This window comes from Ambystoma mexicanum, chromosome 1q (assembly GCF_040938575.1).
Source record: "Ambystoma mexicanum isolate Mex_15411 chromosome 1q, UKY_AmexF1_1, whole genome shotgun sequence".
Classification (NCBI taxonomy): Eukaryota; Metazoa; Chordata; class Amphibia; order Caudata; family Ambystomatidae; genus Ambystoma; species Ambystoma mexicanum.
In genome coordinates this window covers 246,966,040-246,986,548 of record NC_090922.1, presented here as the reverse complement: position 1 = coordinate 246,986,548, position 20,509 = coordinate 246,966,040, and the positions used below count along the sequence as shown (strand labels likewise).

Here is a 20,509-nt window from a genome sequence, read left to right as displayed (position 1 = left end):
AAATGTAGAGGTGAGGTGTTTTGTTCGTCCTATTCCATATATTCTCATTGGGTCCTGATTGGTGGCAAATGGAGGACCCTTTATGGTGGTAGAATCCAAATTGGACAATAAAGGCAGGGTGGTGTTAGTTTAGGGCATACTCAATGGAGTTAAGATTCCCTTAACTCGCACAGATGCCCAGACCTTTCCTTCAGAACCTGGATCACCTAAATGTTTCCCACTTTGAGATGAAGGATGGGATCGCTAAGCAAGAAAGCGTAGCCGTTTTTAAGTGATATAAGGAGATTTCTCCACCAAAATTCATTTTTAATTACGACCAATGTGCTGCGTTTCAAGTGCCTTTTTTCTTTTTTTTTTTTAAAGTGCATTGGTCGGTAATACTTGCATCACTGCGCCAATGGAATAATAATGTCAGTCAGGATTGTGTTAGCTTGGGCAAATAGCTTTCATCTACTTCAGCCTCCTGGTCTGACCAATGTAAAGGTGCTTAGAAATAAATACACTGGAATACCATAAGTGCCGAAATCCAGTACAAGTTGTCGAAGTGGAGGAGATGTGGTGAAGTGCCAATTTGATGACTCTTGAACTAAAAGATATGGGTCCTAATCTGATCTTCCCTTTTTGATGAAAGTGGTTTATCTTTGCAAATCATGTCCACAGGCCTCAGTTTCCTTATATACATATTTTTAATATATTAGGCGGATATAGCCTGCTTTTCACATCTATCACTGCCTAGGAAAAACGGACACATTTACCGTGAGCCAAGCAACAGATCCTAGTTCTCTTGCCTGTCCTTTGTTTATTTTATAAAACCTGTGACAATTATCTTCACACCAGAGGTATGCCCATCTGCTCACCAGGTGTATGCCAATTGGAACTCTGTAATCAAAGTGTTAAGGAGCAATAAATATGTCCCAGTATGGGGAAAAATGTGCCTCAATATGCGAAAATTACCACAAAACGGGTTCGCTGGTTGGGGTACAATCCAAAATTGTATTTTATTATAATAAAAAAAAACTGAAAACACTCTTTAATCACCAAACAATGCATATATTATCTTGTCCTAAATGTGATGCAGATTTTTGTGTGCACATATTTATTTTGGGCTATCTGCACCGTGATATGTATTCAGAAATGTTGCCAGACAGTTACTTATGCATTGACCCGTAGCTTGCAACTTGGATGCAAATGTACGACTTTTCATGTGTCCTGGAAAGTCATATTGGTGATTGTGTTAGGAATTTGTAAAATGACAGCTTCTGTGTAATTTTAAGTACTATGTCCCCGCAATCTGATCATCCCTTTCCTAGTGTCGATTCTATGGACAAATATTAAAGTTTATAGTTGGCATAAGCCACAGCAACCAGTGTTTGCAGACTTCACCTTTGACTGCTTTGAGGTTCACTGATTTGTATGTCTGTGACAGAATGTCATCTGTTAGAACAGAATAGCCTGACATGTTCTGATTTTTAGGAATAAATGATGCAGCATGCATATCTGTCGTTGACAGTTCTGCTAATCAAACCTCTCTTCTCCCCACCCCACTTAGAATGTTCAGTGCCGTAAAGCACCTCTCAGCAGCTGATATGTAGTTGGGCAACATGACTGTACAAAGTGACTTGTGCATTCCTACCAACAGAGAGTTGCTGCCCACAGCTCCTGCAACCCGGATTTGCCGTTAACCATGGTCAATCCTGATCCTTAATTAAACCATATAGTTGTGTGCGCCCAGAACCTGATGGCAGTTCATTAATAACTAAATGTAAGCCACATCTGGTTATGACATGGTGATGTTTGGGAATCCACAATTATACTGGCCAAAACCGTTGTCATTTGATTGTCAACTTGGTTTGTAATGATCTTCCTTTCAGGCCTCCTGTGTGCTCCCTGTCTGAGACTAAGTTTCACTCAAAACAGACGATTTGGGCTGTGCTCGAGCAAAGGCCTTTCCTTCCCTGGGAAATGTTGGTCACTTTTCCAGGAAATCAGGAACTTCCCTCTTAGGGCAGGGAGAGGTACAGTGCTTCAAAGCACAGGCTCTGACAGGCCAAAGGAAATCACACCCGGGTGTTAATTAACAGATACTCTGTGACTTAGCCAGACAGGAGAAGGGGATGGGTTGGAGTAGGCGGAAACAAAGCACTAATGCACATAAGGGTCTGGCCACCTTGGACTATGCCAGGGCATCCCACTTCCTTCAGACAGAGCCCTCTGAATATGACATCACTAGGCAGGAAAGTCTGTGACAGATGCCATGATTGGACCGCTTTCAAGATGCCAGATGGGAACCTATCCTCTGCGAAAAAAAATGGCCTATTAAAGTAGTTGAGAATCACTTCTGTTTAAGTTCTTTGGACTACTGAAGAAGAAAGATTACACTTCGAACATTGCTGGGAGCACAGTCTGCTCCAAAGTCCTCTTCCAGAGAGATGAAGGCTAAGACTTTCAAGAAAAAGACAGGCATTTGCCCTCAACCATCCCAGGGGAATATTTAGGGTTTTCTGCTAGCTGGATGAGGCTTTGTGCTAGCCAAGACTCTTGGTACCCAGGAACCTTTTTATAGGATGTCACAGACCCTGCAAGTGGCCACTACTAACCTTGGAGATCCTGGATGAGGTCCCGAGCAACCAGATGTCAAGACACCACTGTGGACCCTATTTTCCAGCTTTGATCCATTTGAGCCGACTCAACCTTGTCAGTGCGCTTCAAGCCGCAGCAAGCACCAGGGTATGCATTTTGACATCCGCCTCTTCTTTTTTTTTTTTTTTTTTTAAATCCGCTTTTGAGCCGCTGACTCAACCTATTGCCTACGCTCCCACCAGCCCCCCAGCCATTTTCGATCCGATCGCTACTGAAGAATTTCATCACCTGTTTGGACCTCCTAAAGCTTACTCGACCCGTTGTCTACTTGTACTTCACCCGATTCGAGCCAATCACTGCCCACACTGTATTGCTGAACCGCCTGGAGCCTACTCGACTGTCTGAATGCCCATGGACTATTGGGAACTGATCGTGAAAGCTCTCGGCACTGACTCAACTCATTTAAAGCACCTGGAAGCCGGGCTGGATGCTGCCCAGCCCCAAGAACAAGCATTCAAGGTATTTTGAAGGGGGTCTGTCTTTCTGGCCTCTAAGACCCCACTCTTTACCTTTTAAGACCTCTTCAGTGAACTTGGCATTGCTGCTGAAATTACCTGTATAACCCTTCCTTCAGACCCAGAGTGCCCTCTTTTGTTACAAAGCTGCATATTGTGTGTCTTCTTTTACGTGGGTGGGTTGTAGAGTTTTTTTTTAAATAAGTGTGCTTGTACTTCTGATTTAATTAAAGTATGCTATTTTTTAGAGAACCACGGTTGGACATTTTTATTTTGTTACCACAGTACAGTTGTTGTTTGCTAGCTCACACCCCTACTCGACCCATGTACCCTTAAAAAGGTGAAAGGGGTATACTTGTCAGGCTGTGCCTGTTTCACCTTTATGATTGGAATTATCTCTGGTTTACTAGCAGTGTGGGTCTTGGTAGGAGTTGTATCCACTATTCATCCCTGTACTCCTGCAGAGCAGTAGTCCGTTGGTCACAGAAGCGCCATACAAAACTCCAGGGTCAGTAATGAGGACACTGTTAATATTAGGTCTTTGTTTATTTTTGTACAGATTAGCACAGCTCTGCATTGGTCACCATGGCTGAAGGCGGTTCAAGTGGAAACAGGTCACACCCGCAGAATATGCAGGGCCTCCTTCACATGGCCATTGAAGCTGGAGCAGGGGAACATGACTCCAATGTGGCCAGTCAAATGACGGAAGAGGTATGGCGGTCTGACATTGTTTGTAGATGTGCTGCAATCCCAGGTCTTTTCCCTGTGCAGTTGTGGTGCCCTCACCCAACGGCCACTTGATTATTCTCTTCATGCTGTTAAAGCGTTCTTTATCACGGAGCACTAAGAGAATGGTTAAATAATTGGAACGTTATGTAGAGAAGGGTATTTGTATGGCCGAGTTCGTTGGATATCTACGTTCGCATGTGTGTTAAGAAAATGTGCAGCTGTTGATATATCCCAGCCCATCGGGAAGAGACTACATATTTACTTGGCTGTAGCCATATGTGACTTCGATTATTTCATGTTAATCCCTTATGCTGATCCATCAACTGTAGCGAGTCCAGTATTGGCGGCAGGCATGGGCTTGGGGAAACCTGTCCTTGCTCTGTTAGCTTGATGTTACAAACGTCATCTGATATAAATACGTGTCAACACAGTCATTCCTACTGCGTTAAGGTTTTTTTTTATTGTGTTTTTGGTGTGCTTTGGGCTTGAAAACTTGTATTGTTCCCTGTACAATATTTCCCACTTTGAGGCAAAGAAAAAGCATAGGGTCATTTGTAAGTGCTTTGGCCATTGAGATCCATATCCCCCACCCCTTACAGAGCAATAATGACATCAGACAGGATTAGGTATGATGGTTCTCGAGCAGTATTGGCCAGTGCCTGCAATATTGACAATGAGAGGTAAGGATACTGATGAGCGTTGGCTGCATTCCTGTGATCAGTGAAGATCTTGATCTATGAACCCAAGACTACACAGAGCACCACCACACGTTGCTGTATAATATAACCTTTGTACATTAATGTATGTATTATGTTAAAAATTCATACACGTGTGTAAAGTCTTATTTTCTGTATATGTTCTTTCTTTTTTGTTGTCTCTCGCACCTGTAATTTAAAACTTGTAAAGCGCCCAGATGCCCGAGGTGCTCTATAAATAAACCATACAACAAGGTAGGGGGGTTTGCTATTAGGATAAATTGTCAGCAGATTAATAATGTAAGTAGTCATGTGATTGGCGTGCTTGTTCTTGTGCAATATTAACAATGAATCACATTAAATATATTAACCATGATGGCCTTGTGCAGAATTTCCACAATAACACATAACTGGGACGTTGCAATGTTAGCATATCCAACCCATCAGCAAACCCTGCCCTGACAGATCAAGCCCTCCTAACAAAGGCCTAACCCCACCATCCAATGCACCACATGCAAATCTCCATATTCCACCCCTTCACAGACACATACTCGGTCTTCACGTACCTCATTGTAACCCCCACTGATATTGCTCTATCCTCTTTATCCCCTTGCAGGTACATCCTCACACTCCATTGACTGCCCCACATGCCCATCTCAACCTACCTCCACGGATATATTCCCACATGCAGTGTCTCACCCTCAATCCACGTCCACTCCACACACCAAGATAGCACCCCTCCTTAAAGCCGCTACCCCTGGATCATCCCCAGTCTATGACCGATCAGCATCCTGAATTAGTTATTACAGGCACATCCTGTCATCCATTTAGCCCCCAGTGTGCCGAGAACCAGTGCCATGTACAATCGATTATTTTTCACGTGCATTTGTCAACCCTTCCCACACGGTCCTGTGTTCTGTTTACAAAAATAATTCCATTCCCATCCCGACCCCCTTTATGCAGGTCTATTGTGTAGTGGATGTTGCAAAGAGGATTTATTTCCTGGCTATGTCCCCCATTCACACACCCATCACTGACTCTCTGGGGGACAGCCCCGGAACTCCCGCTCTGTCCTCTGCAGTCCCTCCCTGTTCATCAAATTTGTGGGACACTGCTGGAACCGCTGCCTCTCCCCTAAACATCTTCCTTTAGATGGGAGAAAAGGAAAAATAGCAATATATTTAGTAGAAAAATCAGGAGCCTCCTACCTAAATCAAAAGGGTTGCATGTATGTAATTGACTATTGGCGAGCAAAAATAGTCTGCGGTTTGTGGAGAAATGAGTGGCATTTTGTGCCTTGCTAGTAAGTTGCAACTTGTAGTTTGTACCCCAAATGTGCAGTGTCGGGTTTCCTTTAAGTTTTGATGTTATTGCTGGGGCCAACGGCTGTGTTTTACACAAAGCTTATGGATTTGCTGAAATAATGCTACTGATCCTAATACCTTGCCCAAAAATATGATCTTGGACAAGTAGCGCTCTCTGTCTGCTTCCCTTCCTGACCAAAGTGGTTTGATCTTTGGCAAATCATGTTTTCTCCTTGTGCTCTTAATTCCTTATCTGCCATTTGTTTTTGGGTTTCATGTGCAAAAATCAAATCTCTTCAGTGCACATAATATTTGAAATGTGTTAGGCGAAGATATCTTGCCTTTCTCATCTGGAACTGCTTCGTAGCAGGGGAGGACACATGTATAGTGTGCCCAGTCATTAGAACTAGCGCTAAATGGCGCGCCTGTCCTTTATTTATTTGATTACATTCATGTGAAGTGTGATTTTCTTCACATCAGGTCTGTGCTCACTGGATCCCAGTAATTCAAGGGTATCCAAGCAAGAAATATCTCCACATTGTGTGACATTTCCTGTAAGAAGGGTTGTCTAGTTGGGACACACTGCAGTTGAGAACTCTCTTTAGTCTGATCAGTTGGACACGCAAGAAGCGGAGAAGGTCCAATCTTCCCAGAGGGGAATACGTTATTTTTCCAGGTTTTACACATAGCTTAAAAACACAGACTAGTGTGGGCACCATGTTTGGACCGGTCTTCCTTCAAAGTCCTCCTTCCCCAGGAACATTTTGTGATGACCATACTGGTGCACATACGGTCTGCTCTCTGTCGGGGAGGCTGGACCAGCGTGCACTGTGAATCTGAAAGCTTCATATCTGCATGCACCCATCCGGGATCCACATCTGTTTTTCCTTCGGGAAGCAGCAGTTCCAGTAGAGTGTTTCCTTTTGGGCTCAACACTGCTTTCTATGTATTTACAAAGGTGATGTCTTCAGTGGCAGCCTCTCCACGGACCGGGGGAGTCCACATTTACCTTTACCTTCATGACTGGCTTGTCTGGATGTCCAGACCCTTGGAGGCACTCGTCGTCCCTTCAGTTGGTACTCCACCTGCGCTTACAGCTTTGCTTGTCAGTGAACCTGCAGAAGTCATCATTGATGTCTACCCAAAGGCTGACCTTAATTTACTTTATTTGGGATACTCTTCAGGCCAGAGCTTTCTAACGGAGGATAGAGTTCAAGATCAGATCAGAAGAATCATGCAAGTCCTGAGCAGTACGGCAGTAGCAGCCTGCTGGTTCCAGATACTCTTTGGGCTCATGGCCTCCTGCGTTCTTTCTGTACCTCACACCAGACAGTGTGGAGGGTGCAGTTCTATCTACCAATGGTCGGGTCTAAAGCTTTCCAGCCTCACCCTGTTTCTAATCCTGAACCTGAGTTGGTGGAATGACTGATCCAATCTGATGAGGGGTGGACGCTTCGTGGTCCCTCTGCTTTTTAGCCCATGTCAGCGAGCATCTCCAACATCATTGATCATGGTCACGCTGCACTTCTTTTGCTACAGTACTTATCGTCTGCTTTCGACCTGGTTGATCGCCTTGTTGCTTGCTGCTGTTGCTAATTTCTCTCCATTCCGCCCTAAACATTCCACTGAAACTGCTCTCACCTCCGTTCTCAACTCCCTCCTTACTGCTCGATACTCTAAGCAATCCTCTATCTTCATTCTCCTCGACCTCTCTGCTGCCTTTGACATCGTTGATCACCCCTTCTCAACACTCTTTCTTCCTTTGACTTCAAAGACTCTGTTCTCAACCGGTTCTCCTCCTACCTCTCCAACCGTTCTTTTGCCGTCTCTTGGGGGCGGTCGTACCTCCCCTACTCTCCCCTTGGACTTCGGTGTTCCCCAAGGTTCTGTGCTTGGCCCTTTCCTTTTCTCACTATACACTTCCCTTCTTGCCCCCATCATCTCTTCCTTTGGTATCTCTCACCATTTCCATGCTGAGGACACCCAGCTTTTCCTCTTTCTCTTCTTTTACTCCTGACATCCACCTCAAACTTTCTTCCTGTCTCACTGCTATCAAAAACTGGATGTCTTCCCACTTTCTCTCCCTCAACACCGATAAGACTGAAGTCTTATTCTTTCTCTCCAACACACTCCCCTCCTCTCTCCCCCCTCCTTTTATCCTCTTTCCCCCTACTAATCTTCCCATTTCTCTCTGCCTGCAATCTAGCCCTCCACTTCGACTCTAACCTCTCCTTTACCCTCCACCTCCCGCGCCTGTCGCTACCACCTCTTCAATCTTCGCAAAATCCGTTCCTCCATCACCTTCCATGCCACTAAACTCTTAATCACTTCCCTTATCTTCTCTCATCTATTCTACTGCTCTGCTCTCCTCTTTGGCCTCCCTGCCTCTCATCTTGTCCCCCTCAAATCCCTCTATCACTCTGCTATCCGTACTCTTTGCCTTCTCTCGCCTCATGATTCCATTTCCTCTTCGTTTTCTTTTCTTGGCTGGCTTCCCTTTCATTCCCAACTTAAATTTAACTTCCTCTGTCTCGTTTTTAAATCGCTTCATGATCTCGCCCCCCCTACCTTTCCTCTCCTCTCGTTCTACGCCTCCTCGTGCCCCCTCCACTCTGCTGACCTCTTCCTACTCACTGTTTCTCCATCTACTTGTGCTTCTTCCTGCTTCCGATCCTTTCAGCTCCTTGCCCCTCTCTACACTGGAACTCTCTACTTCTCCCTATCTGCTCCATCTCCTCTTACTCTTTGTTCCGTTCCTCCTTAAAATCTCATCTTCTTCATCCCCCCTCCTGATTGCCCTCATTACTTCCCTCGTATTCATTCTCTGTTCTGTTTCCTTTCTATAGTCCTCAGCAAATTGTTCTGCTTGCTGTTCTCGATTATTTGTCTCCTGTTTGGCACTTGTGCTTCTAATGTATTCTTGTTGTTGTAATGTAAAGCGCCTTGGCATAAAGCGATATATACAATTTTTAATAAATACAATTAAAAAAAATCTTCTTCTGCCTGGGTCAACTCATTTCCTTCTACTAGGCAAGTCAAAGTCTTTGCTGATGATGCTTCTGCACTTCCTACTTTTCTTGATTCCTGCATTCCCCAGGGATCCTGTTTAGCTCAGACCCTCTACAATATCTACACTCAGCCTCTGTTCAGTCTTCTTGACCACATGGGTGTGAGCTACACTAATTTTGCCTGACACCCAGATATTGCTACAATTATCTGGTGATTACGACAAAGACTCCCTGGCTTTTGATAAAGTCTATTCCTGCATTCAGGCCTGGATGGCTACCAACTCTCTTGCACTGAACAATGCGAAGACCTAGCTGCTCATCCTTGGTTCTAGTCAATGTATCCAGAGGTTAGACGCCCACTACTGCTCCTTCTTAATTTCTGGCTGCACCATTAAAGTGGCTGACAAAGTTAAGAGACTAGGATTCATTTTGTGCTATGATCTATCAGATTCCTCATATCAACTGGCTTCGATCCTCTTGTGCAGATTATCTTGGACTATTTAGACACATCAGACCTTATCTTCCTGGTGTTTTTTAGCTAGGGCAATTGTGGGATCAAAGCTGGATTACTTCAACAGCCTTCTTATAGGTACTTCTCAAGCCAACATTCATAAATTGCAAGTTATTGAGAACCGCACGGTTCATATTGTTTGCAATCTTGCCCACCTGCATCAAGTCACTCCTTCCTGGCAGTCTTTACACTGGCTTCTAAACCAGGTACATGTTAAACACAGGAGTCTAACCTTGCCACATAAATGCGTTTTAAGGTTCTGTCCCTGCCTATCTTGCCAGTCGCATTAAACTTTCTGTTCCTAGGAGATGTCTTCGACTCAAGGACTCTTTTTAAGCTGAAGATTGGTTGCTTCAAGCTGCTTCTTACTGGCAACTCCATGTTAGATTTGCTGCCCCTACTCTCTGGAACAGCCTGCCTCCTTCTCTTTGTTGTCTTCCTTCTAAATCATGCTTCAAAAACGCCCTTAAGACATACCTATTCGCTCCTGGCTAGATTCCTCTTTGCTACTTGGTCTGACCTTGGTTGATGACCCTTTTGCTTGTTCTGTGATGTCTTTTCTCCTGTTCTCTCTGTGTTGTATCTCCTTCTGTTCTTTCTTTTTCTCTTTAGCACTCTGAGGCCCATTGGCGAGTGGCACTTTTACAAATAATAAATATTAATAATCCCTACGGATTCCTCACTGCTGAGTTAGTGAGCAACCCATGGCGACTTGCAGGTGCATGATCTGTGGAGCACAGAGCAGCAGTCCCTCCATATCAATGTGCTTGAGTTCCAGGCCATCTTCGATGCCCTGAAGGCTTTCCTCCCTGTCATCAGGGGAATCTTGTGTTCAGGTGCTGACAGGCAGAACAATGGCTATATTCTTCCTGAACAAACAGGGTGGGACAAGGTCCCCTCAGCTTCCATTCCTTGCGGTCTAGCTGTGGGAGAGAGCCATCGAACACCACGTCCACATGCAGGCCTTACATCTTCCGGGGAGGAAAGTCTGGAGGTGGATACTCTCAACAGCGTGGAACCTACAGTCCACAAGTGGGATCTCTGCCTCGAAGTGGTGTGGGGCCTCCGACGGTAGACCCGTTTGCAGCCCCCTCAATTCGAATTCCAACATTTTGCCACTTGTTTAGACATACAGAGGGGCCCCATCAGGGACAGTCTTGCCATTCCGTGGGAGAGGATGGCTAGCTTTGCATTGCTGCCTTTCCCACTGATGCACTGTGCTCTCAAGAATTTCATGCAGATGGGACTTGTTAACAGTGGTTCTATTGGCTACATTATGTCCCAACCAGCTTCTCAGACCTCAAGAGGCTAGCCCATTCCGCTCCATTCAGAATTCCTTAGAGACCAGACATGCTTTTGCCACATGGGGTGTGGGGGGTGGGGTCTGGGACCCCTCCCCTCAATCTCTTAAATTGCTAGCCTGTTTCCTGAGGAAGTGTCTCTATAGCATATGTGGTTGTCCAAAGACAAATGAAGTCATTACAGCAGCACAACGCCCTTCGCCAAGGTCACAGTGCAAGAGCAAATGGATATGATTTTGCCATTGGTGCCTTAACAGGCAGGCAAACCCCTTGTTGTGCAGTCTGGACCCTGTTCTGTCTTTTGTTTCCGATCTGGCATCTTTGAAGATCTTCTTGGATTCCTGCTGCACCTAGCGTGCAGTGGCAGCATATAAGAATGTTGAAGGGGGATTTGTTCTCCCTTTTCAGCGGGCTAGTGGAGCAGACATTTGAGGAGGTTTTAAGCATCTATTCACTCTAATTAGCCCTCATTCTAGCTGGGACTGTTGTGTAGTTCTCACTGCGCTGTCTCATAAACCCATGGCCATGACGGCCTGGAAGACCACTTTTCGGGTGGCCATCGCATTGGCTTGCAGGGTTAATGAGCTACGTGCTCTTTCTGCAGCTGAATCCTTTACCACTTTCCACGTGCATGCTGGTACTTCGTATGCACCCTTCATTTTTGATGGAATTAATATCGTACTGTCACATTAACCAGGAGATTTTTGTTTTTTCCCCCCAAATCTGTCCTCTGGGCAAGCAGTATTGCAGACCCTATTGGGACAGACAGGGCCAGGCCCCCCCTCCGCTCTTCAGTGTGTGAATGCTTGGTAATCTCCACTAAGTATGGATGAAGGGGGAATGGCCTTGGAGTAATTAAAGATTAGTCAGTATAGTGAGTACTGTACCACTACATCATAAATCCCCTTGCTCCATATGCCTGCCCATCGTTGCTACTAAACTAGACATCAGTCACATATGGTCTAGGAGATAGAAAAGGACTTGTGGGATCTTCCAATCAAAATTGAGGAATTCTGAATGCACCACAAAGAGCTCCGGCACCGCCAAACCAGTGGAAACATCTATTAGTACAGAGGAAGGGGTACTATAAAATAGCAATACAGTATTCACTAAGGTGAGTAACCTTTACTTAAACCTCCAACTCACGGAACTGGTAATTCTCAGTGGTAATAGTCTGCATCAGTTACAATGTCCAAAATGGTTTGTGGAACACCTAATTAACTGGAAGAAGAGGGGCATGCTTTTCAATAAGTGCTTAAAACATGGTTAACTGATCTGGGCCATTGATTTTGTTTTTACATTGAACAATATGCCTATCTGTTGGAAAAATATTATCAGTCATACAAAAATTGAGGGTTCCGACAAGACAGGAAATGATTTCACTGATCAGTTAGCTAAAACCAGAGCTGTACAGGGAGGAATTTTTACATATGCAACATCGTCTGGGACAAAATCCAGGTCACAGTGGTGACCAGATCACAAACTGAAACAGACTGTGAACTTCCAGTTGACAAATTCCTGTAGAACTCGATTAACTTTCCTCTTTATGAGCATGATTACCAGGTGTATAAAAGGTCTGAGTACTGATGAAATTCCCCAAAATGTTCAAAATGCAAGATGGGCTATTGGTTAGGAATCCCATTCTTAGTATGATTTGTGGGTAGTACCTACCTCGTTCTGAAGCGTAATGTTTAATCACACCCAGGAAGTAGCATCTGCTGGTCCTCTGTCATTTAAGAACACTTTGGCGATCCCATGTGAGGTCACTTAACGGCCACCCATTGGTTAAGAGTAAAATACGTATTTAAAGGAGTGGCTGGTATGCGCTCTGTTTCATTTTCTTCAAATATGTATTTGTTTTTTTTGTGCATGCAAGCTTGACGAAACATCTTCAAGTTAGCAGCAGGCGTGCATATAGGTAAAACAAAGAAACAAAAGAACCAAGAAAAGCCCCAACGGTGGGCAAGTCATTGGGGGGTAGCATTATCAGTAGTATGGTGGGGGGAGCTGATTGTCTTAGATTAACGTGTTAGGGGTCGGAGCCTTCCACTCGTGCTGGTGTAGGGGTCTGGCAAGGTGCCACCCCCCTCCCCCAGGAGTCCAGGGCGCCAGAGGCTGCTGGGCAAGGCTTCTGTCTGCTTGCTGGTGGCGGGGCCACGGCCTGTTCTGCCCTCCTTGGCCTGTGCACTTCTATGCCTGTGGGCCCATCCAGCGGAGGCTGGGGGGTTGTCTCGTTAGGCCTGGATATTTCCCTGTGTAGTCCAGGAAGGGGGACCAGATCTGTTCGAATTTGGAGGTATTGCCGAATCTTATGGCCGTGATTTTCTCCACTGCCACCTTCTCCCAACATTTCGACCACTACATTTGTATAGCTGGACCCTCGGGATTCTTCCAAAGCCTGGCTAGGGAGATCTTTGCGGCCGTCAAGAGCTGGTTGCATAAATCCGCTGTGCGGCCTGTAAGCAGGAATTGTCCCTCGCCTGTGACCCCCAGGAGGACAATTCCTGGATCCCAGGGAATTGTGAGGCCTGTTATCCCCTTGATTTGTTCAAGGACCGCCCTCCAGAACAGAGTGGATTTCGGACAGGACAGGAGCAGGTGAAACAGCTTGCCCAAGTCAGGGCAACCCCACCAGCATTTTGGGGGGTATAGCTGGATTGAATTTGTTCATGTCCTCTGGGATACGGTACCATCTGTAACACACCTTGTAGGCACCCTCGCTATTTGTTGTGCATCGTCGCTATTTGTTGTGCATCGAGAACTATTGTGGGCGCGGGACCAGATCTGACTCCATTCCTCCGGCTCGATGGTTTTGCTGATGTCTTTTTTCCCCTTTGAGCATATACGGTTCTTTTTTGGATGGGTCCGATCTGTCGAGCAGTTTGTATAAAGTCGATATTTTCCCTCAGGGGAGGCGGGGGGGGGGTCAATGGAAGTGTATGCTCTAAGGCGGTTAAGCCCCTGCCTCAGAGTTTCTTGGTTGCTTCACTGGATAGCCAGTGCCTGAGCTGTGTGTAGCGGAATCTTTCCATCTTGGGGATCAGGAATTTGGTCTTACATGCCTCAAAGTTTAGTGGGTTCCCGTTATCAAAGAAGTCCGCCATGGTTCTCAGTCCGCTGTCCCGCCATCTGTTGAAGTTATTCGGGGCCAGCCCCGGGGCGAAGTCCGGGTTGTTCCAGACTGGGGTGAGCGGGCCCGTCGGGCTCCTGCATTTCCAGAGGCACGCTGCTTTCGTCCAGCTTGAGACCGTGTTCCACGTAGCCGGTAATGGGCCCCTGTTCCGGAGCGTGTTGTGTTCTTTTATGTGTGGCAACACCTCAATTGGGGTCGTGCTCCAGGCTGAAATTGGAGGAAGACATCTGGCCCGGTTGGTGGTTGTTTTCCATGCAAAATCGTGCGAGAGCTGGGCCGCCAGGCAATACCTGGCCACGTCTGGGACCCCTAGGCCGCCCCGTGGCAGGCCCGCGGAGCATAATGTGTCTCGGGATTCCTGTTGTTTTTTTTGTTCTCCGAGACATATTTCAGAATGCCTCTTTGCAGTTTTTGCAGGGCTTTCTTGCAGAAAGTTGTGGGGCGCGCCAGGCAATAGTAGAGCAGCCTCGGGAGCAGGTTTATTTTCAGCGCCGTGATACGGCCGAACCAGGAGATGTCCTGCTTGTGCCAGCGTCCCAGGTCGTCTCTGATCAGAGGGGGGAAGTTTGCTTTGTAGATGTCCTCTGACTTGGTTGGGATCTGCACCCCAAGGTAGCTTATCTGTGTTTTAGCCCAAGGGATCGGGAGTGCGGCTTTCAGGTGCTCCTTGAGGCTCTCCGGCATGTTGACACCCATGGCTGTGGACTTTGCAAGGTTTATCATAAACCCCAAGGCTTCTCTGAATTCCTCCAGCTCTTGCCATAGGGCCTGCATGGACCCCTCTGCTTGAGTGAGCGTGAGAAGTATGTTGTCCGCGTAGAGGCCTGCCTTGTAGGATTCCCCCTTGAGTACTAAGCCCTGGATTGCCGGGTTTCTCCGGATTCTGCTGGCCAGTGGTTCCCTAGAGAGGGCGAAGATGAGCGGGGAGAAGGGACACCCTTGCCTGGTGCCCCTGGAGATGTTGATTTTCCTTGAGCAGGCTCTGTTCAGTCTCAGATGGGTTGTCGGGTGCTGGTAGTTGGCGAGGGCCCATTTTCTGAAATTCGGGTCGAACCCATAGTGGCGTAATGTTTCTTCTATGTAGCCCCAGTCCAGCATGCCGAACGCCTTATGTGCGTCCAGCGAGAGAACCACCAAGGGGGGTGCCCAATCTGTTCGCTGACTCAATGATGTTGATTTTTCTCCTGATGTTGTCCTGCGTGTTCCGGCCCGGGATGAACCCCGTTTGATCCGGGTGGATGATGTCTGGGAGGATGGGGGCTAGTCTGTTGGCCAGGATTTTGGGGAACAGTTTGGCGTCATTGTTCAGCAGCGTGATGGGCCAGTACGATGACCAGAGCGTTCGGTCCTTGCCTGGTTTCAGGATGAGGATCCTGGAAGATTCTTCCATCGATGGTGTGGTAGCTCCAGTGGAGAGAAATGAATTGAACAGATTGGCCAGCTGCGGGGCTAAAATGTGCGCAAACCTCTTATAGAATTGCTCTGAGAAACCGTCTGGCCCCGGGGTAGTGTTTCTCAGGACACGGATCGCGTCAGAGACTTCCTCTGTCGTGATTGGCTGCTCCAAGGCTTCTAGCGCCGGGTGTGTTGGGGGCCTCTGGGTGGCGGTTAGAAATCCGGCCCGGGCTGAGACGGCCATTGGGGGCCCGCCATGATGTTATCATGGTGCTGCGTCATCAGGTCGGGTTTCTCTGCCTCAGTCTGGTCAGCCAGGCACTGGATATAGTTCCTTGTTTGAACTTTCTTCAGCTTGTGCGCTAGGAGGCGATGTGCCTTGTTGCTGTCGAGGTAATAAAATTGTTTGGTGTATGTCAGGGCTCTGGCTGCCCGATCAGCTTGGTGCATCTCCAGTTCTGCCTTCACCCTTTTGATGTCCCGGCTGGTAGTTTTGGCTGGACGCTTTTTAAAGCTGGTTTCCAACTCGACCACCATCTAATCCAGGTTGGTTTGTTGCAGCTGGTTTAGCTGGCTGAGTCTTGCTGTAGCAGTCATGGCTACACCCCAGACCACTGGCTTCATTGCGTCCCAGATGGTTGCCCGAGCAACGTCTGGGGAAGCGTTCTCCCTGAAATAGTTTGTGAGTGCTTCTGCCAGCTGGGGTGTTGATGGCTGCGTCAAAGAGGATCTGATCCTGGAATCTCCAAGGCCTTTGGTGGGGTTCCGGGAGCCCCTGAGTCCATCTCCAAGGCCTTTGGTGGGGTTCCAGGAGCCCCTGAGTTCATAGGTTCAGGGTCACCGGCACGTGGTCTGAGATGGTGATGTGTCCTATGTGGACTCCTTCCACGCAGGGTACCAGCTTGTTAGAGGCTAGCATCAAGTCAATTCTCGAATATCCTTTGTTGACATGAGAAAGGTGTGTGTAGTCTCTCGCTCCTTGGTTGAGAAATCTCCAGATATCTATGGTTTCCGTTGCCCTCAGGAATTCGGCCATGGCTAGGGTGTTAATGAAGTCCTCCCTGGATGGCGGGAGAGTTTTTTCCAGGTTTGGGTCTGGTGGCAGGTTGAAGTCTCCCCCCCCCCCCCCCCCCCAATTAGCAGCTGGCCTCTGGCGAAGGCGGCTAAGACCGGTAGTAGATCGAGGAGGAAGGGGCCCTAGTCCCTGTTGGGGCCGTAGATAGCAATTAGGGTGATCGGCAGCTCGATCAGGTGGCCCCTGAGCAGCAGGTATCTGCCCTCTGGATCCTTTTTAGTAGTGACCTGGGTCAGGGGCAAGTTGCTGCTGATAAGAATGGCGACACCCCTTTTCTTCTGCTTAGCCGAGGCAAAGAAGCGTCTCGGGTAGCTTCAGAAGTTTATGCGCTTCTCGTCTGGCTCTGTGAGGTGCGTTTCTTGGAGGAAGACCACGTCTGAGTCGAGCCGTGCTAGTCTTTGTTCCACAAATTTCTGCTTCCTGGGGGCGTTCAGGCCCCAGACGTTCCAGGTCATTACGTTAAGTATCTTATCTGGGTCCCCATTTGTGGCCTCTATGGATTGGTGTGCAGACCCCCCCCCCCCCCTGCGCTGTTTCCCCCCACATGTTCCGTCAGTCCTCCTTCTGCGGAAGCCTCCCCCGCCCCCAAAAATATGCCCCTCCACCCCTCCCAACTGAAAGAACTTCTGGACCAGCCTTCAGCCAAGGGGCAGACAACCGGTCCAACGCGCCGAGACAAAGAGAGGCAACAGCGCCTCGTGTGTAGTCGATGAAACTGATTAAGGTTGCCGCTTAGGGTGTCCCCGGGGGAACCAGCTCGCCGAGTTGTCGGGGATCAGTGGATGGCTTCGGGCCCCCCGGGACGCCAGGATACCTAGGTGTTGGCCGACCCGTACTGGGTGAGCCCCCGAGGGGGGGGGGGGCGGCCACGCTGCTTGAAGTTAACTTGGGTTCTCTGTGCTGCCTCCGTATGGTATGGGAGCCGGAGTTGCCGGAGGCCATGGGGTGGCGAGGTGAATGTTCTGGCGGGGATGTGCTCCAGTTCATTCATTATTTTTCTTGCTTTTGCTGGGGGGGGCCATGCAGTCTGGACTTTACGGGCTCCTGCGGGTACCCCCCTGGGATTTGGGCGTGCCTGTCGACCTCCTTTTGGCTCCGCCTCTGGGTTCATGAAGCTAGACGCTTCTCTGGGTGTGAGGATGTGTCAGGTTTTGCCTTCCCATGCAAAGGATAGGGAGATGGGAAATCCCCAGCGGTAAACGACCTTCCTCTCGCGGAGCCATTCCGTCAGTGGCTTCAGAGCTTTCCTCTTTGCCAGGGTGCTTGCAGCAAGGTCTTGGTATAGGGTGATCACGGCGTCCCGGAAGAGGGGGAGCTTCTAGACTCGCACATGATCTCCTCTTTGATTTTGAAGAAATGCTCCCTCACCAGGACGTCCGGAGGGGAGGAGCTGCTTTGTCTAGCCCTGGTTCTGTGCACTATGTCTAGTTCTAGGGGGGCCCTGTCTGGGAGGGTTAGGATTAAGCGCTGAAGGTCATTGATGTAGGCCCCAGCTCTGCATCAGGGATTGAGGGGGGGATACCTAAGACGGATGTTGTTGTGCCTGGATCTATTCTCAGCATCCTCCTGTTTGAGTTCGAGGGCCTCGCACCTGGCATCCAGTGCCGCGATCCTGTCCGCCCCCTCACCGATTTCAAAGTTCTGTTCGAATAGGGTGATTTCTATGTCTTCCGTTCTAGATTCTATTTCCCCCCACCCGCTTGTCTAGGGTGGAGATCTTGCTTTCCAGTTCCTCCGTCCCTTTTTGGTATTCCTTGGTGATTGCCGTGAGGAGGTCTTGGAGGTCCCTTTTTGTAACTCCCCTCTACTGCTTGGCCAGGGCCGGTGTCAACTTGGGCCGCCGAGTTGAGATCTTCGCTGCGCTCTCCACGTTTGGGTTTCTCTGTCATGGTAGCTGCGAATAGGGAGGTGATGTCCGCTTGTTTCGGAGGCTTGGGGTGCCTAAACATTCCGGGTGCTTGCAGTTGGGTGAGGTCCCCCAAGCCAGAACATGATGAGAACCCTATTTCCCCAGGCTTTGAGCGTCTGTGCTGTGTATTCACCTGATTACCCTGGACTTAGGGCTGGGGCTACGGCTCAGGGTGCTGTATGCGCCTCGGGCTCCGATTGCGGAGGGAGGGCGCCGAGATGGGCCGACGGGCGTAAGTTCTCCTAGTCCAAAGGGACTTCTTGATGCTGGTGTGGCCCGGGAGGGGGAAAACAGGGCTTCCAGGCGATGGGAATCCAGATGCAGGTGTCGCCAGACCGTGAGGGGCCTCCTGGTTTTGGTGTGGCTAGGGGGGGAGCGGGGCCTGCAGCCCTCCGGGGCCGGAGGTCCGCTGGGAGGGGAAGCCTGGCAGCTTGTTGGGCTGCTGCAGGGGGTTCTCTGTGTCCAGAGCCAATCATCTCCACCCCCATCCCGCGACTGGCACCCACTGGTTGCAGTTCTGGGCCGGTGGTTGGAGTCAATGTGCCCTGGGGGCGCCGACCTGAGGGGGGGTCCCAGGGGAGGGTGCTGCCAGTTGGCAGTGGGCTCGGAGCCCAGAGCGTGTCCCGGTGCCCAGGCGGCCGGAGAGTGTCACACCTGTGCGTGGCAGGGAGGTGGTCCTACCTTCTGCTATTGCTCCAGAGCGGTGCGAGGCGGGCTAGCGCAAGGAAGAATGTCAAAACCTATTACCTTGTGCCATTATAAGTACACTAATCCTGCCTTTCTAGCCCTCTCTTTTTGTCAAATGAGAGCTTGCTTTGAGATTGGAGACTGATCCAGAGGATTCTGGGGTGTTCTTTCGCCAAAGGGAAACCCAGGACCGGTTGGAAGGAAAAGCAAGTCGATGAAAAAGAGAAAATGAAGATAATCAAGGACCTAAACACTTCAGCCTAGAAGAGCCTTCTATCGTTTCCTCTTCGGAATGAAGACCAATGGAACATTATCAAGATTAAGGACGTTAATTTGTGTGGAAAAAAGACTTGAAAACTAAAGAGAAAATAAAACTCCAATAAAGATTGCTCAAGCACTCAGCCCAGGAAGTCTTGATTCTATTAAAGACACAGAGGCGAGCATTATGCTTAACTTTATTACTGCTAAACGGCCTTTCAAAACGTTCACATTTTAATTTTATTTTTGTTATTTCTTTTTACAAGTAGGCAGTGCCTAACTGGCATAAAAAGAAAGAAACAGACTAGCAAAACAACTTGCTGAAGAAGAGTGTCCAGACTACAGCCCCCATAAATCCTAGTGGCTTGGTAGTCCATAGCCTCAGTCTTACTGACCAATGAGAGATAAACCCCAGCTGCCCTAGGTCCTTTCCACTACTGCACTACTGCTACTGCACTACTGCTTATGCAATATTGGATACAGGCTTGAAATAGAAGGTTCTGAAAACTGAGTCGCTGGACCATTCAGCTGCCTTCATGCTCTCCTGCAGCAGAACTCCTGCTCCAAAAGCTCTGGAAGCCATTGCGGCTCTGGTCGAGTGAGCTCCAAAGACAGAAGTGTCTATTTCTGCTAGTTCCATGACTTATTTTACCCATCTCACTATTGTGGCTACAGCCACTGCCTTATATGGCTTTCTGCGTGCAATCAATAACTGTGTGACATTCTGCGGTCTTATCGCTGCTGTAGGCGCCTCATAACGCTTTATACACTGTGCCACGCAGATCTTGCAGTTGTCGGGTAAATATGGGTATGTGATAACTTGATAATTTGTCTTAGTACGCTGCACGATATTAAATGCTATGCCCTCTGGATAAAAGATTTTCCTGTCTATCTCTAGTGCTTTGACGTCTGAGACTCTTCTACAAGATACTAGGCAGAGAAGTGTAGCTAATCCTGAAAGCTGTTTCTCGGACAACAGCTCGTTCCTTGGCCATTGCTTGAATAACTGCAGGATCTTGTTAACATCCCAGAGGGATGAGTATCTAGGAAGCAGGGGTCTGCTCACCTTGACTCCTTTAAGAAGCTTGCTACTGCTGGGTGCTCTCCCACTGGGAGTCCGACTACTAGTTCGTGTCCAGCTGAGATAGCTGACCTATACACTCCTACTGTTCTAAAAGCCTTGCCTGTAGTAGGTAGGGACGCTAGGAAATTAATAACCTGAACTATAGGAACTGAAATGGGAGAAATACCCCTCCCCCCGCCCCATATAATCCCAGGCTTGCCAAGCGGAATTGTAACTCCGCCGTGTGGCAGTGGCCTACGAAACCTTGATAAATTCTGTAGCTTTCTCTGGAAGTCCCGGCAAGCACCATCTACGCCTGAAAGTCTGTGCGTCAATAGGGTTAGTG

The 20,509-nt window shown here is 48.3% G+C and overlaps 1 protein-coding gene across 2 annotated transcripts in view; it reads left to right on the top strand.

Annotated features, from left to right (window-relative positions):
- HSPBP1 (HSPA (Hsp70) binding protein 1) overlaps positions 1 to 20,509 on the top strand; it is a 448,201-nt gene that overhangs the window by 29,632 nt on the left and 398,060 nt on the right. For both annotated transcript variants that reach the window (XM_069638225.1, XM_069638217.1), the window contains exon 2: positions 3,655 to 3,806. In XM_069638225.1, coding sequence (XP_069494326.1) covers positions 3,681 to 3,806 — 126 coding nt within the window. In that variant the 5' untranslated portion in view covers positions 3,655 to 3,680. The remainder of the gene's footprint in view (positions 1 to 3,654; positions 3,807 to 20,509) is intronic.